The sequence below is a fragment of the Neopsephotus bourkii genome, unplaced genomic scaffold (genome assembly GCF_033783945.1).
Source record: "Neopsephotus bourkii isolate Nb327-2 ecotype Australia unplaced genomic scaffold, CSIRO-AGI_Nbou_v1 NB_272, whole genome shotgun sequence".
Taxonomy (NCBI): Eukaryota; Metazoa; Chordata; class Aves; order Psittaciformes; family Psittacidae; genus Neopsephotus; species Neopsephotus bourkii.
In genome coordinates, this window is record NW_026900781.1 from 7,359,558 (window position 1) to 7,376,633 (window position 17,076).

The following is a 17,076-nucleotide window of genomic DNA, read 5'->3' on the forward strand; positions in this document are numbered from 1 at the left end:
ATGATAATGGGAATTCTTTTGTTGATTCAAATGATGGCTAGTTTAGACCCTTGGCTGTGGTGAAATATTTGTTTAGGCAATTATGGTAGAGGCTTGAGTTTCAGAGATGAGTACTCAAAGGGAAGAAAAATACCCATGACTCCTTTAAAGTAATGAATAAAGCATGGCGGGTTGCTGGCTAAAAATAAAGAGTATTTCTGTGTGATTTTCATAGCTGCGATTTCACTTTTTTCACCCTGTCTTTTTAATGTTAAGTTCTACAGTGTCTCATGGATGCTGAGCTCTGCAGGCTATTGCTCTTGCTCAATCGATTTAGAGGAAAGCCTCTGGTTTTAAAAAAGATGCTGCGTTTAAAAAAAGATGGATCCCATCAGGTAATCAAATTGGTATATCTACCTAAGAAATGCTACAGTCAAAGGAAATATATATGCACATAGCTTCAAGTTCATGAATAATTCCAAACCCAGCAACCAGAAATAGCTCAGAAAATGAGAAAAAGTTTAGATCAGAGCTAAGGGGAAAAAATAGTACAAGGAACCAAGAAAATACAATCACTGAAAAAGCTACTGAAATAGTTCCAACAGCTTTATGCATGGAAATAATGTTAGCAGAGAGAAATGAATGAAATCCTGACCACACCAAAGTGAACAGCAAAGGTCACAAGGAGTAGAATTACCTTACTTAAGCCATTTAGTGACTGGATGACCATCTTAGGAATCAGGGATCTATTCTGCTTTCTCGGCTATCAAATCTTTGCTAATTAAGGTAAAATATGGCCCTCTGCTCTTTGCTTATGACTAGTAAGATGAGCAGAAAGAGCAAGAGAAAATGAACTGTGTTACGTGTGGTTGTTCCCATGTGGGGTTGAGATATGCTGGTTGCATGGTAAAATGTGCCTCCTTACTGGTGTCAGATGACTTTATTGGCCAAAGCTGTAAAAGGGGCCTTTTCTGCATGCTGAAATTCACCTACAGAAAAAGAAACTGACAGAGAAGACATTACAGCATGGTCTTAATGACTTCTTTCCTTTATATTATGGTGTTTGAGAGAGGAACCTGTGGCATGTTGTGAGGTGCAAATGTGAGCAGAGCACCCCAGCAGTGTGATGGGATGTGCCTATACAGAGCCACCTGACCATGAAATTGGCAGTAAAGTTCATCTTGCAACATTGTGAAGGTAACTGTGATGGGCATCTGCATGAGGTTTCATTTCAACACAGAAGTAGGATAAAATTCATTCCAAACCTGACATTCCTTACAATTATAATCAAATAATCTTTTTTTCTACCCTTTCACTGCTGGCACTGGACAAAAGAACAAACTGATGAAATCTGACTTACTTGAATGATGAAATTTTCCTCTCAAACTTATCAAGGTTCTGCTACTAAGCAGATAAAAAAAACACTAAGCACAACTACAACATAAGCCTTCCTGAGCGTTTCTGACAATATAAATTGCCTCTGCCCACAAAATTGAGAACATTGTTGCCTATGGGTTATAAGCGCCAACCTCTTTTGGGCAAAGTATCTTTGCAACATCTTACAAGTTTCACAGATCTCCTTCTATCAAGTCAAAAGTCAAACTTGCACATACACTTTTCCAACTGAACGGGAGTCTTGGCCATGCGAGCCTGATTTTTGAAATCTCTTTTAACTTGCAAAGCATTTTGTTTGAATTTGCAAATCAGAGACTGGCCTGAACCATGGCTGAGTACCTCAAGCTTTACAATATTCGTGATGGTGCTCAAAACTACAAATCTCCCAAGTATTTTGCTACAAAAATAAGAGAAAAGAAACAAAACGGATATTCTTGGAGGTACTTATGCACAAACATTTAAAAATGGAGCCTGGTGTACTACAAATACAACAATAATACTGCAAAAATCTGAGACAAATTAATCCTAGCAGGTGAAGAACGCTTCCATTCGTTTGCTCAACACAGGGAGTAGCTGTACTGGCTCTGAACAGCTGAATTCTAAAATTACCACCCATCTTCTTATAGGCTTGCAACGTTTACTTTTATTTTTTTATCACACAGAGCCCATGTCCAAAGCCAGCTGAGAGAAAGAAAAACAAATGAAAGCAACCCAAAGAAAAATATCACCAAGAACTGTCTGTCTTGAGCCTCTGTGCCACGCCTGAAAATGCATTAGTGAACTGACGCCTGTCTTGCTGCTTAGTGAACTGGCTGTTCTGCCAACAGATGAATGGAAGAAATCAGATCAGTTCACTGGAACCACAGGATCTCCCTATTTTATTTTATTTTAGGTTCATGGGTTTCCATGCACAGCACAAGCACAATGAGTTCACAATGAAAATGGTGCTTGACTCAGATGACAGAAATGCATAGAAAGCCAAACCCACATTAGTAACTCAAGTACTTTCCAAGGGTCAACAGTGCAGGCAAAATGCTGTCTTTATTGTAAGGAAACACACAAGAAAATAAAATACATCCTGAATTCTGCCTTCTTTATACATGCATATGACTTAGGGGGAGGGGACTTTGAAGGAAAGGAAGCTAATAACTGAGCCTCACAAGTCCCCTCACTTACCTATCATGTCTAATTCTCCCCAACGTCTGCTAGAAGAGCCAAAGACTGGCTGCTGAAGAGAGCAGGCAGTCAGAAATTGCTTTTCTCCATTATGATGCTGGAGAAGGCAGCAAATCCCGACTTAAGTGCCACCACAGATCATTCACCCTTATGGCTGTTAAGTGTTCACCCACAACCTGTCACCTTTATGGCTATAAGCCAGCAGACAATTATTTTGAGGCTGTAACCGTTAATGAAAGCTTTAGTCATCTCACTCCTATTCCTCATCAGGGTACAATTCAGATTCAAGCAGCCTAAGTTCCACGTAAGTCTCTGCACCTGGCTTTTCCTTCAGGCTGAACCCAAATTTCAAAGCCATTTATCCAATAAACCCACTGTGCTAGCATAAGGAAAGCATCCTGTTTTGCTGGTGTGTGGGAGGAGGAGAGGGAAAAGGTCTTTCAATACTGATTCAACTTCTGGTTCAAATACCTTCCACTGTCCACCTGTCCGTCCATCCACCCATCCATCCATCCATGTCTGTGCAATTACACTGCTGTCTGCTCAGCCTGTACATCTGAATTTTTAGCAGTGTTGACATTTTAAGCAGATTGGAAAGTAAAATGAGAAAGATAAGATACTATAAAGCTCTATAGCAGCATGACACACAGTCTGTATCGGTTCGATTTCAGCTGATGTAGAAGAAAATAATGTTTCTACTGCTTTTATTTATTTATTTACTTTACCAAAAGCAAGGTTGACAAAATCTCCATGCTGAAAAAAACCCCCCAACATTGGACCTGCCCACGTGCTACCTCAGATAATATCTATAATATCGGAAACATCAAAGCAGCTGCATCTGATGGATGGGTAGTGAGATAGAAAGCCAGTGCCACAATCCTTACGACTTGGACTGCTGACATTAGGGACCATAGCTATTGGCCATGTGGATGCAAATATATGGATTACACACACTTCAGAGAAGCTTGCTAGTACGTGGACTGTGGATGCAGTAGACCACAGTGGCATTTCCAGGTCTAGCTCATTTGTCAGCATAGAGTTAATGAGCATTCTAATTATTTATCTGAATATCCCCAATGCATTCAAATATGTTTACCAACATTTCCATCTGCTGATTCTTGAATCTGTGTCAAACGGATAACTAACATAGGGACAAAGGTATTTGTATTGCTGCTGTACATCCCTCTGCCCACTGCTGAAGACATAGAATACTTCATCAAAAACTTAGGCATGGTTTTCTTGAAATGACCTGATACTGTAAGTGTTACCATCATGACCCTTCTGTGCTTCCAGACCTTTAGAAGGAAAGACTTAAAATACCACCACTCTCTGTTTTTTTCAAAGAGATAATAAATTTCTCTTAGGAGGCAAGGTGAAATAAAAATCATTCTCTGCTACCAAAATCTCCCAAGATAAATTAAATAATTGGATCCACTTAAATTTTATTCCCTGCACTCCTATTGCAGAAAGCCATTAGACTAATGGCCTGAATAGTGTCATACAAAACAAGACAGAGGGCAAGCTCCTTCTCTTAAGTAGTGATAGGGGAGGGTGTCTGCTGAATGCAGAGCTAAGCCCGCCATCCTAGTCTTGGGCTGCACAGCTCAGGGCAGGGGGAAGGAAAGAAAAGATTTTAAGGACAGCTTACATCCTTCCCAAAATGTCCCAAGTGAGAGATGCACTGAGCTTTCTGTGTACAAAAGGTTGTACATCTAAATTGCAAGCCTTAGGCTTCAGAGTTTCAGTAAGTAGCTAAGACTGAATGCCTCCGTTGTTAGGGCTAAAGAAATGTAATATCAGTTACACAAACCAAGGTCTTGGAACCTAGGCATCTCTCACCCCAGTCCACGTCCTGACTAGCACACTATGAAGCATACATATACAGAATCCTACCATCCCCTTCTCTTTGAACATTTTGGAAACAGTTCTATTTTCTGAGGGACAGAGCTGGCAAAATGCTTGGGTTTTTTGATTCCTGAGTCCTATTTTCAAACCTTCAAAATTTCCACTATCTATATAGAGAAAATCTGCACAGGCTGTCAGTCAGGTCTGGTCATCTCTTATCTCACTTGGGATGTGAAGCTTTCCTTTGGGGAGGAACAGTGCTTATCCACGAATGCTGTCTCAACAGCATCTCAATCAGCTATCTTGTGATGGATGATGGGCACTACGATTCTGGGGGCATCCTTTAAACACGGTGGCCTGGGCATAACAAAGACAGAATGATACATGTTCCAAAGAAGCTACAGCAGGTGGTGGTTTTATAATGACTGATTTTATCTTTGATTTAAATTATACCATGTGCTTATTGTTGAAATAATTAATCTTCTTTTGAATCCAAGAGTTTCATCCGAAGGCAGAGGCTCTGCTGTATCTGCCTCATCTTTAGTAAGCTGGACCCAAAGCCAGGAAAGTCAGGGACAGATGACAGTGACAAATCAAACATTACCTTATTCCTCTCTGCCCAATCTGTCCCAAAACAAGCAAAAGCAAAAAACAGCAATCCGCCCAATCCGACCCAAAACAAGACTAAAAGCAACAGACCAGTGAAGGCTGAAGTCACTTCACAAGAGCCAAAAACCAGCAAGAGGACAGTTTTCCAGCTCATAGGAATGGCAATAACATCATTATTTTCCAAGAAGTATGCAACTTGAAATCACAAAGGAAAACTGAGGCCTTGAAGTATGCCCCAGCTACAGCCCTTTGCAGCTTTGCTGCATCCATCTAAACAACGGCAAACATCATGGTACCCTCCAGTTTCTAAAAAAGCAATTGCAATATCCAGGCAAAACTAGCTTAACCACTGTACACTCTGGTGCTGCCCTTCAATTGCCATGTTGTCCTGATGCTGGATTTTGGTTAATGGATTTGGGGAGATGTGCAAGACCTGGCATAATCAATTTAACAGACTACAAACATATCCAATTAATCTTAGACATCCTGGAAGACTGTTAGCAAGGTAGTAGTACTACATGCACTTATAGTGTGCTCCTGCAATTATGTTCTGGCTACCTGGGGGCTGAATAAGGTGACAACAACAGGGAGCCAAATTCCATATTGCCTGATTACAGATAAGACAATCTCAGGAGATACAAAGGAATAGACAGACATTTACTACCAGTCACTGAAATGGATCAAGGAATAAAATCTTACAATACAAACCCAGATGTAGAATGCCTACCTCTTTTGCTGAGGCAACAGCAATGAATGACAATGTTATAAACAGTGCTCAAGGCCAGGTTGAACAGAGCCTTAGGTGACACGGCTTAGTGCAAGCTGTCCCTGCCCATGACACTGCGGTTGGAACTAGATCATCTTAAGGTCCTTTCCAACCCAAACTATCCTATGATACTATGCTTCTATACATATAACAGTATACTCAAAGGATAGGTTTTGCTCATCAGTCAAGGAAACCATAAATGAACTCTGCTGCTTAATATATGAACTCTCATTTCTAAACAGAGGCAGAAGGTATCATAATAGCACAAACTGATATAAGTACTAGTGGTTACAAACTAAAAGAGAAGTCAAACAAAAAGAGGAGAAAAAGGTGTCATATGGCAGAATACTGTCTTCTGATCTCCTCCCTACATACCCAATATTTCTCTGGTGCTTAGCTCTGCTAGGCAGTGAAATTAATGAATAAAATTCCAATAAAGGATGCAAAGTGAAATACTTCCATATATCTCATTTTCTTCTAAAGAATCCCAAGTTTCAAAAAAGAAACAGGCCAAATGTGCAAACCATCCTCTAAGAGACACATCTCTAGGCAAGTAAGGGAAGTACTCAGAAAAGACAAAACACCGAAATGGAAACTAACTGCCCACCTGCCAGGAATCAAGACATAAAGTAGGGCATAGGGATGATGCAAAAAACGACACAGGAAGTCAAGCTTGTTTAACCAGGTCAATATCAGATGTTTTGAAGTGCTCTGATACTAGCAGAATGAGATGAGAACCTGCTTCTTCAAGATCTACGACATCTTCCACATCTTGCCTCTCTTTTTACACACTGCCTGTCTCCTTTACACATGGAAAACTTTTGTTTTTTTATGGCTTCTCAAATAGTTTTATAATGTATTTCTGACTTGATACAGAATAATGAAAACTAGGCATACTACTCAAGATGACAACAAATACAGCAGAGCATTATCATTAAATACAGGAAAACCACTGTAGTGCTTTCATCGCACTTGATGGAAATTTTATCTGATTTGTGAACTGACCAGAAGTATCTGATTTTTCATGGTATGTCCAGTATTGCTCTAATCTTTGCACTTAAGAGGCTTACATATTCCAAGATTTTAAACCTGGCTCTCAGAATGGAGAATGGGATGGTAAGATGCTATCAAAAGATGACAGCTGAGTTACAACACTGAAAAAGGAGAGAAATCAGTGAGAGGACACAGGACTGAAACACACCAGCCATCTCTCTCTGAAGACCTGAAGAATCAAGGTGTCTTCTTATCAGTTCCCTTATGTCAACACTGTGTAATAAAAATGACAGGGTGCTCAGCCACTGTGACTGATTCCATAATTTTTGTTGGTTTTGTTCCTAAAACTCCTCAAATCAATGACACAGATATACAGAATTCCTGGAAAAGCTGGCTAACATTTCTCCAGTAGGAACACAAGAGTTTTCACTGGAAAACAAGACTTAGACATGTTTGCATAAGCTAGACCCCATCTTGTGTATAACTTTTTCCCCATACTATGTTATTTACCAAAGCCTATATTTACCTATATTTTTCCTACAGTTTTAGTTAATAATGTGCATTGTATTGCTGTTTTGAACAAGGCATCTTTCAGGGCTCTTCAAAGTAAGCTCAGAGCTCTGCTGGGTGACAGCCAGCGTAAATGTGGCTGTGAGCTTCCCACTGCCGATACAGCCTCACCTAGAATGGTACACAACAGGCTCATTTTGAGGCCAGCAGTTTTTGCTACAGGCAGTTTAACAGGACATGTGTTAGTAACTACAGAGATGCACATAAGCAGTTAAGGACTTGCCTCAAGCTTGGTGGTGTTTCTTCAGCTTTATTTTGGGACATAAAGATAGAACATGTAATTCCTCCTCTCTTTCTCCACCCTTTTTCTTTCTTTTTACTGCAGACCAGCCAACTGAAGTAACTGTTAGCCTTTAAGGGAAGCCTCACACATCTCCCGCTGGCATTTACATTTGCTAGTCTTCGTATGTAAGCCACAGATACACACTCTTGTAGCCAAAATTGACCTTTTTCTTCCTCTTCTCTTCCTCACCCCCCTCCTCCCTGCTTGCAGGCCATGCCCAGACACACCAACACAGTGCAGCCCTGTTAAGTCTCTAATCTCAGGACAAAACCACAAGTAGCAGATGAGTTTCTGTTAGTCCCTAACACGCAAGACACACTGATGGGAGTGAGGCATTAGGACTCTATCCCCCCAGCTCCTTTGTAAACTAAAGGTACATGATAGTGTCCTGCTACTGGACACTGCCTCGGGTGCTATTTGGAAGTTACCATGAGTAGGAATCACACCTTCTTTCTAGAGGGGCATATTTATTCTCAGCCTACAAAATGCTGAGGGCTTGTATCATCCCAAGCAGAAAGTGATGCTGATGGGAGCCCAGCCTGCAGCCTGTTGGGATGTGGAATGTCTTTGCTCAACCTCAACAAGTTTCTCTGGCTTAGCACCAAAATCAAACACCCAAATCAAACATTACAGAGTTGAACTGACAAAAATAAACCAATTTTATGATCTTTGCTATCAAGGAGACATATTTTAGGCTGCAGTGAAAGCCCATGCCCTTCCCCCACACCTCTTTCTTTAAGGTAACTATCCCTCAGAGACTAAAGACACACATTGCATAATTATATCAGCCGCTGAAACCTCAAACATGCTTCTCAGCTTTCCACACTTCACAGCAGGACCAGGTATACTGTGTGTGTTTGTGGTTTTTTTTTCCTATTTTTCCACCCTGTGTAGTCTAATTTTTTTCTTCAAAAATATTTTAAGATTTTTAACAGGTACAATTGTAAACGACTGCAATGCCTCATAGCCACATACTGCGCTCACTCTAGAGATGGTAATGGAAGAGCAGTTACTGTCTGAAATGTGAGAATTAGTGGAGGAAAACTTATTTTTATACAGAGCTCTTGCAGGGATTACAGCTTGTCTAGAAGATAACTATTTCATTTAATAATTACTTTTTTTTGGAAGCAAAACAATGGCCTGGGAGACAATCCCTTTAAGTGATGATAAAGTAAATGTTCTCACAGCTCCTGGTCAAAAAATGTAAGTTGCCAATTCCAGGTGGGAATCACACACACCCCCCCACACAACTTCACCCTCAGATCCCCCTTTCAGTTTGGAAAAGATACTTATATGGAAGCTCTAGTAAAAAGACAGCAGCAGTAAAACCAGTGTTGGAATCCCTACAGCAACAGCATCTCAGTCCACGCTGATTTTCATGCATAAGATAATGAATCATTTCTGCTTAAACAGCAAAACCCTGAAGTATAGGAGCACACAATAAACAGACTGGGTTTGGACTCTGAATGAAACCTTTCAGCCATGCTCATTCGTAAAATTCTTTATATTTGCACTACTTTTGTACCTAGAGATCCCAAAACCTGGAGCCCCACTGTCCTTGGCAGCAGGAATGCAAATGACAAGAGACAGCCTTTCCCTCTTCCCCAAAGGACTCACAGTCTATTTACAGACCAGCAGGCAGGTGAAAGGAAATCCCACTATCTCCATTTTACAGACAAGGAACTTAGGTAGGGAGCAATACACAAATGAATCCCTGAAGTTGCCAGGGATCCTCTGCAGAGGTGGGAACTGAGCTAAAACTCCTCATTTGTTACTGACCGCCTTCCTCTGTGCAGTCCCTCTCTTCCAATCCCACTGTTAGGTAACTGCTTTCCAGTTAAGTTGTCTTTTCCGATTCTCTGCATAAAAAAGTATCCCACTTCAGTAGCTCCACTTGTCCCTTCTAGTTTTATTTCTTTTTTCTAGGTGTGTCTGAAACCTCTATAGTTCTTTCTAGCCACAATGAAGTAGAGATGCATCTAAACCATGTTCAAGATCCAGGCTCAGACTTCTGCAGGAAACTGAGATTTGCAGTCAGGTTTTCAGTGTATGAATACCTTAAACAAAACCCAGCCAAATCTCTTCTCCCTGTATTTGTTCCTCTAAGTACTGTTCCCTTGTTCATCACTCATGTCATCTACTGTGACCCAGCACGGCTACAGCCCTCCCAGAGGCCACTGAAGTCAGCACATTGAGAAGCGCTCTTTACCCAGGAGATGTTTAACATCTCATAGTCCCAGTGCACCTCTCACTTTGGTCTCGATCTCTTGCAGCTTAAGCTCCACAAGCTTATGAGTCACTTTCCCACATTTACGTTCAGAAAGTATTTTCATTCCTCTTCTTGCTTCTGGCACATTCAAAATACATCCACTTGTGCTGTCTCCTCACTTCTCTGTCTTTTCTTGGGACTTTTGCAACTACTTATCATCTTGCTTCCCCCAACACCTACCTTGCAGCCCTTCTCTGGCAGAATTCAGACCTTAGCCCTGATTGTTCTTTAATTCCTGGAGGTGACTCGTATCCTTATACACTTGACCACCTTCTCGGTTCAGCCTACCATGTCTGACTGCCTCTATGGCATCATGTCCTAGATGTCCCGTGGCCACTCACACTTCACAGGATGAAGCCACACACCTCATTCTTCCCTCACATACAGTTTCACTATTTCTCCATTTATAAGGACATTTCTGATGTTCTGTTACCCAAACTGCCAGTATTGTTGCTTTATACACCCCTCTCTCTGTTTTCTACTTTCCAACTAAATTACCATTAAATAAATCCATCCCTTTTAGACCAATGCTAAAGCATCTCCCACTTCCATCTGTATTACTATAACCTCCTGCTTCTCTTTGAGCTTTGCACTGCTTAATTTTTTTCCCCATCAAAATGTTGTATCCACATCAACCCCCTTTATCCTTACATCAACCCCCTTTATCCTTAATTCAGTAAGCCCATCTGTGCGGCCAAATTCCTTCACCTTCCAAATTACATGACCTGTCTTCCAAGATACCATCGTTTTCTTCATTTTCACAGTTATCTCTTCTGCTGTTTTCCTAGTTATGACTTTCCTAAATTAGTGGTCTTTGAAGGATTTCTCTTTGTTTCAGCATGAATTTTCGTTCTCCAGTTCTGCTAGTGCAGTAGTATATAATGAGAATACAGATTAAGATGATGTCTAGAATCCAGGACATAATTGGATCTGGAGGGTATTTCTGCATTAAATCAATGTATCCCACTGGCTTGTCTAGTCTTTGTACACAGTTCCAACACATGTAATAGTTGCTTAGGGCACAGGAGCCATGCAGTACTTTTGGGTCCATTAATGCAGTTTCAGGCCTGCAAGACCATCTATAACCTATAAATAGATTTTAGTAGGAAGGTGGAGTTGTCCACATTACACAGTTATGTGTATTTCCCTTATAAAAAGTACTAACTCATTGCCTTCCTGGGTGCACATTAGGCTCTGCAACTGTGAGAATATACAGACATATCGAGATCCATACATTTCTCCATACCTCGGCTGCTTACAGGTTTGTACCTGATCTGTCTTGCTGATACTATGATCACGTCATAACTTCAGTTCACTATAACATCCTTTCCCTCCAAAACCCAAAATATCTAAAACAGGTATTAACCAGGGAAAAAACGGCCTTTTTTCAGCCCTGAAAAACAGAGTCAAGCCAGGGAGTGTGCTCAGTCAGCATAGCTGGACTACAGCTTCTTTACTTTCTGAAAGAAACTCATGGATGTGCATGCTGATGGGAAAGAAAAGATTAAGGTTGTAGTGGTGTAACATACTTTTTGAAATTATAACCATAAAAGTTATTTGCATGAGGTGGAATGAAATCCTACCCCACAGAAGAATGGGGTGAAAATGGACCTATGAGATGCTCTGGAAGGCTACGGCTAGAAGTCTGTCTGCTCTTGTCTTTGCCCCTCTAGAGATCTACTAGATTATCTCCTGTCAAGAGGCATACCTTCCCCTTGGAGTATCTAACAGTTCAAAGCTAAATAATCAAACACAAAAAAGAAAATAAAGTTCCCAAATATGTATCTATTAGTCTGTTAAGAGGTACAAGTAACTGGAGTTATATATTCATAAACATCCATGCATACACATGGGTGCCTTAAAAAAGGAGAGGAAAGCATTGTTATTTTCTTATCATGCTAGGATTTCAAGTATAAGCTTGCAAAAAAAACAACACAACCAAAACCCCAGCAAAGGACGCTGATGCAAGTGAGTTTTAGGTCAATTTAATTAATCTAGGAAAGCATATTTTTAACAAACGGGTTCATTTGCTTCAAAGGATAAATAGATCATGCTAATAGTGTAAAGTATCTGCTGCTGCTGCACGCAGCTCTTCATTTAATATCTGCGGGGCTTGCTGTCATCAGCAGCACATGAGGAAAGAAAACACTCAACATTTTGCATTGCATTCATCAGATTCTTCCCTCTGCTGTAGTGGCATAAGCAGTAACAGTGCTTAACCCACTGTGGGTTTCCAGGATTCTCAGTCTACCTTCTCTTTTTTCCACTAAAAGCAATTCCATTCAGCTTTAGCTGCTTTTTAATCAAAGGAAACTATAACCACACTAGCAGGATGCTAATTCTGAAGAGACATTAGCAAAACCACAGTTACTTACTTAAACAGCAGACCTGTGGTTGACAAAAAAAACAACATAGAGCAAAAGAAAGCAGCTTTGGTTAATAATAGTAGTAATAGTAGTAGTAGTAGAAATAATAACAATATCAGCCTCAACAACAAAAGCTGAAAAATGAAGTACCAACAACTACTGAGAACCTCAGGTCAGAAAATGATAACCATTTCATACTCACATTTATCACAAAAAAAGCCTTTCCTGACCTTCAGAAAATGAGACCTGTCCACCACATCAGTTAATAGGGAGTCCTAAGTCAAGTGTTTTCAGTCCTAAGTAACATGTAAAACCACACAGCAAAACGAAGTAATACAACACTGAACAAGAACCCAGGGTAACATCTGTGAGGCTGTTTTTTGCCCAAATGCTTTTATGCTCCTTTTAGCTCTCAGCTTCTCCTAATTGCTGACTTTGGCAAGATCCAAACAGTTTGCCACTATTGCCTTCACATATTTGCATTCCCACAAACATAAAAAGCATATACTTACCTGTAGCAACACCTGTGATTGATTACACCGTCACTCTCTAAATACCCTCTGGAGGTTTTGCTCAGTCCCAAAAGGAGAGGGGGAGGGATGAGAACAGTTGTCTGATGAAGAGCACTATATTAATTCCAATAAAAATACAATTTCACCTATGTATTTGACAGCATGGTGAAAATCATGCTAGCTGGATTCCATGTAAACCAGTCCTTCCAGATACGGAGTTGAGTCAAGCAAACTCTACTGCAGCACGACAAGGAAAAAGTTGATGTATCAAGGCAGAAAACCCTGATCTAAATTTCATGGGAATGGGAATAAAACACAATAAATACACACAGCAATTTCTATAGCAACTGGGGGAATAAATGAAAGAAAAAAAGAAGAGTTGGTGCATTAACTGTTAGCACAAAGCTCCTGTGGTAAATGAGGGGATCTGTCCCTTTTGGCATCTCTCTGATCAATGGGCTGAATCGATGCCCAGCGCATTCCTCCCTCGCTCCCTTTCCTCTTTCCCTGGCATCTGTGGAGGGGCAAGCCGAGCATCCCAGCCTCCGACAGGAGCGCACACATGTACACACCCGCCCCCCCATGCAAGCAAACACGCTCCCCTGCCTTTCTCCTACACCCACAGGATCTCAGCACTCACCGTCACGGGCTTCCTCCCCGCGACTGCAGTTGCTGCAAATGTGTTTGATCTCCTTGCCTATGTGACAGTGTATCACAAAAGAGACATTGTTGTTAGTGGTGGTGGGCTCCTTCAGTGGCTTCATCCTCACTAGATAGAAAGCTTTCTTTTTAGGTTTCTCTCCACTCATGTCTGAAACCGAGCCCTGCTGGCAGCCAGAAGAAGAAAAAGCAAGCATCCCAGGCTGCCTGGCGTGCGTGCAATCCGCCATCCGCTTCCTCGCCTCAGTGTTTAGCTGCCACACACACAACAGGGATGAAGGGGAGGGCTGTGGGAGAGGGGAGGGAGGCGGGAGGCAGAGCACAGGCAGAAGCGCTGCCTGAGCCTCGCTGCCCTCCGCGACCCTGCTCTTTAACCAATCCACTTGTGCTTGGCTGAAGGATGCTCAGCAGGTCCCCGCTCTGGCCATGCCTACGATGAGCCTCACCCCTGTCACGGGCGCTAGGCATGTCTGGTGGCAAAGCGGAGCCTGGTACACAGTTTTGGTTACCTTGCTGCTGCACACACCGCAGGAGCACACAGCCTCCTTCACTTTACCTCCTCACCCCTGCTCCTCTCCCATGTTCTCCCCCTGTTCTAGCAAGCCCCCACACCCGCCCACATTGGGCCACAGCCCTCTGGAATGCTGGCCACAGCCCTCTGGCAGGACATGCTGTGATTCTCTAGCCTAGCAAACACGGCAACCTCACCTTTGTGCTTGGGTGGCCTGGCAGCCTGTCACACTGCAATTAGTATTTTACACACAAAGGACAGGCTGACAGCAGGCTGCTCTCTCTCACCAACACCCAACCCCGCCCCCCCCGTTCACAAGCAGATTCGGCTTGGGGAGCACAGGGCCACTCTGCTTCAGATGCCCTAGGAAAACCCAGCTCCCCTCCTGCAAAACCCTCCTGCTTTTCATTCTTTCTTTTTATGCCTGTTTGCTTCTTTTAAAAGACAGGAGGTGCCTGTCCTGGCCGGCGTGGGGCTCACAAGGGCAGCCACTAACAGTGGCTGGTACTGTCTGGTGGCTTCAGCCCAAGCTCCCCTGCAGTGTGACTGCTGCTCCTAGGAAAAGGCTGACCAGAGACAGGCTGATCAAAGAGGTGCAGACAGCGTGAATTCATTTTGACTACTTATCTGAGGGATGAATACCCCCTTCTTTGTCGCCCTTGACCAAATTACAGCTGCTCTGGAGAGCAGCCCTATTATCTCCAAGTGCCCACTGCACTTCCAAAGCTCACCCAGCCTGGAGGGGATTACAGTCTCTGGCCAGACACTCTGCCAATCTCTTGCTGCCCAGCTGCCCCCAAAACGTGCTGTCTGTTTTCATGGCACAGTAAACAGTACAAGCTTTCCCTGCTGTTAAAGCAGCAGCTCAGGACAGTGCCTGTAACACAGTGAAAGGTGGGGAGCAGAGGTGAGCACACTTTCTTCTTGCAGGTTTCAGGAAGGAAACCCTGATGAGAAAATGACAACCTCAGCTATTCGGGTAGCTATTACAGGAATGTGAGTGTTGCTCCTTTAAATCTTCAGCACGCTATCAGTTTGGCAGGCATGAAGCAGAGAGAGTGCAATGGGGGCAGACGAAACATGGCAAAGAATAACACCGTTCTTATTTTTAGCCAAAGCCCTTGCTCACTGTTAGAAGAAATCCACTCACTCTGCAATTCTTTACCATTTCCACATATTGTTGCCACATGTTTTACAGCAGCAAGAGGCCAAACCAGCCCTGATTCTCTCCAACTACACATGAAGCAGTCAGTGAGACTTTTGCCTAAAGAAAGAAGGAGCAGAAACTTAAGGATTCAGTGCCATGGTTTTCCATTTTCTCAAATGCATGCATGCACACACGCACAGACACACAGAAGATGCATGCAACGTAACTACTGACCTACTTGTTCTGCGTCATTCTGATGCAGGTCTGACTTCTCACCTGGCACTCCTGGAGCTGAAACCTTGAGATGTCACATACACCAAAAATGGCAAGGCTTTACTTTTGTCAGCAGCATGCACAAATCAGACTAGGTGCTATCAGATCTCATGGAAATACGGGCTAAAGCATGCTCTCAGCAGAATCCTACTGTTCACTAAGCCACGCAAAACATCCTGAACACTGGACTATGAATATAGGTTTATGTTGAATACAGCCAGTCACCTCAGGGTAAGTATTGACCCAAAAGACTTGATTTTGCATGAGTTGCTCATCTAAAATTCTCACCCGTTGCATGTAAGTGGTAGGAGAACAGGGAACGTGGAATTATTCAGGAACAAGTAGGTAAATTCCTCAAATGTATGTATCATGTAGTTATGAATTAATGCACTGAAAAGCTGTCCCTTTGAATGCCTGATGATGAGACACTGTTTGCTATGCTACCCATTTGGAAAGCAAAAGCTAAGAAGACTTTGATCCCCCCCAGTCACACAGCAGTTCAGACACCTGCAATGGATTTCTCTTTAACTTATTCATTGCCTTTGAGAACACCTTCAGTTCAGCTGTGATTCAGAAAATAATTAGGTAAGCAGAAGATATGACCATAATTTACCTTCTGAACTTGCTTAGAGTTCATGGCTGTACTCAGCAGTGCTGCATTATAGAAATGGGTCAGGAAAGGAAAGCACATTCAAATGTGAACTTCCCTGAATTTGGGAAATATGAATGCTAATGCAATGCAGGGTGAACTCAAAACTGGAATACCGTATCTGCTGTGTTACGGCAATATTGGGGTATTGTGCCTCACCTGTTTTAGGAAAGGAAATTATATATATATTCAACAGAGCTGACAACTAGCAGAGCTGGTCTTGTAAGGCAAATGGTCTTGCAGTTTGGGAATTGGGCAGAACTTAGGACATGAAAACTGCGTTAAGCCACCAGTCTTCTGCAGTCTCCCTCTGTTGCCTTGGACAAGTTCCTTACGTCTTGGTATTTCAGCTCCTTGGCTACAGCACAATGATGTTCACAGAATTACAGAAGAGTTGAAGCTGGAAAGGAAAACCGGAGATCATCTAGTGCTGCTCAAGCAGGGACACCCAGAGCACATTGCCCAAGATTGTGTCCAGACAGCTTTTGGAATATCTCCAGGGAAGGAGAGTCCACAACCTCTCAGGGCAACCTAAGCCAATTCTCAGTCACCCTCACAGTAAAGTTCTTCCTTATGTTCAAGTGGAATTTCCTGGCTTTTAGTTTATATCCACTGCCTCTCCTCCTATTGCCTGCTACCACCAAATGTTTGGCCCCATCCTCTTGACACTCTCCCTTCAAATACTTACACACATTAATCAGCTCTCTCCTGAGTCTTTTCTCTAGGCTGAACAGGCCCAGCTCCCTCAGCCTTTTCTCCTTTCCTCACATGAGAGATGCTCCAGATCTTTGATCATTCTAGTAGCCCTGTGCTTTACTTGCTCCAGGAGCTCCACATCTCTCTTGTGCTGGGGAGCCAAGAGCTGGACACAGTACTCCAGGGGAAGCCTCACTGGTGCTGAGTAGAGGGGGAAAATCACCTCCCTCGACCTGCTGGCAATGCTCTTGCTAATACAGCCTAGGATACCAGTTTGTCTTCTTGCCCACAAGGGCACATTGCTGGCTCATGGTTTACTTCTTGTCCATCAGGACTCCTACCTCCTTCTCCACAGAGCTCCTTTCCAGCAGGTCAGC

General features: G+C 42.6%; 1 protein-coding gene across 3 annotated transcripts in view; it reads right to left on the minus strand.

The window, feature by feature from the left end:
* The window catches only part of PHACTR1 (phosphatase and actin regulator 1), a 313,779-nt gene that overhangs the window by 132,407 nt on the left and 164,296 nt on the right, over positions 1 to 17,076 (minus strand). The window contains exon 1 of one of the 3 annotated variants that reach the window (XM_061346478.1): positions 13,404 to 13,680. The exons of the other annotated variants lie outside the window; for them this stretch is intronic. Within the exon in view, the coding sequence (XP_061202462.1) occupies positions 13,404 to 13,653 (250 nt within the window). The 5' untranslated portion in view covers positions 13,654 to 13,680. Of the gene's footprint in view, positions 1 to 13,403; positions 13,681 to 17,076 lie in introns of those variants that run through there. 3 annotated transcript variants of the gene reach the window in all.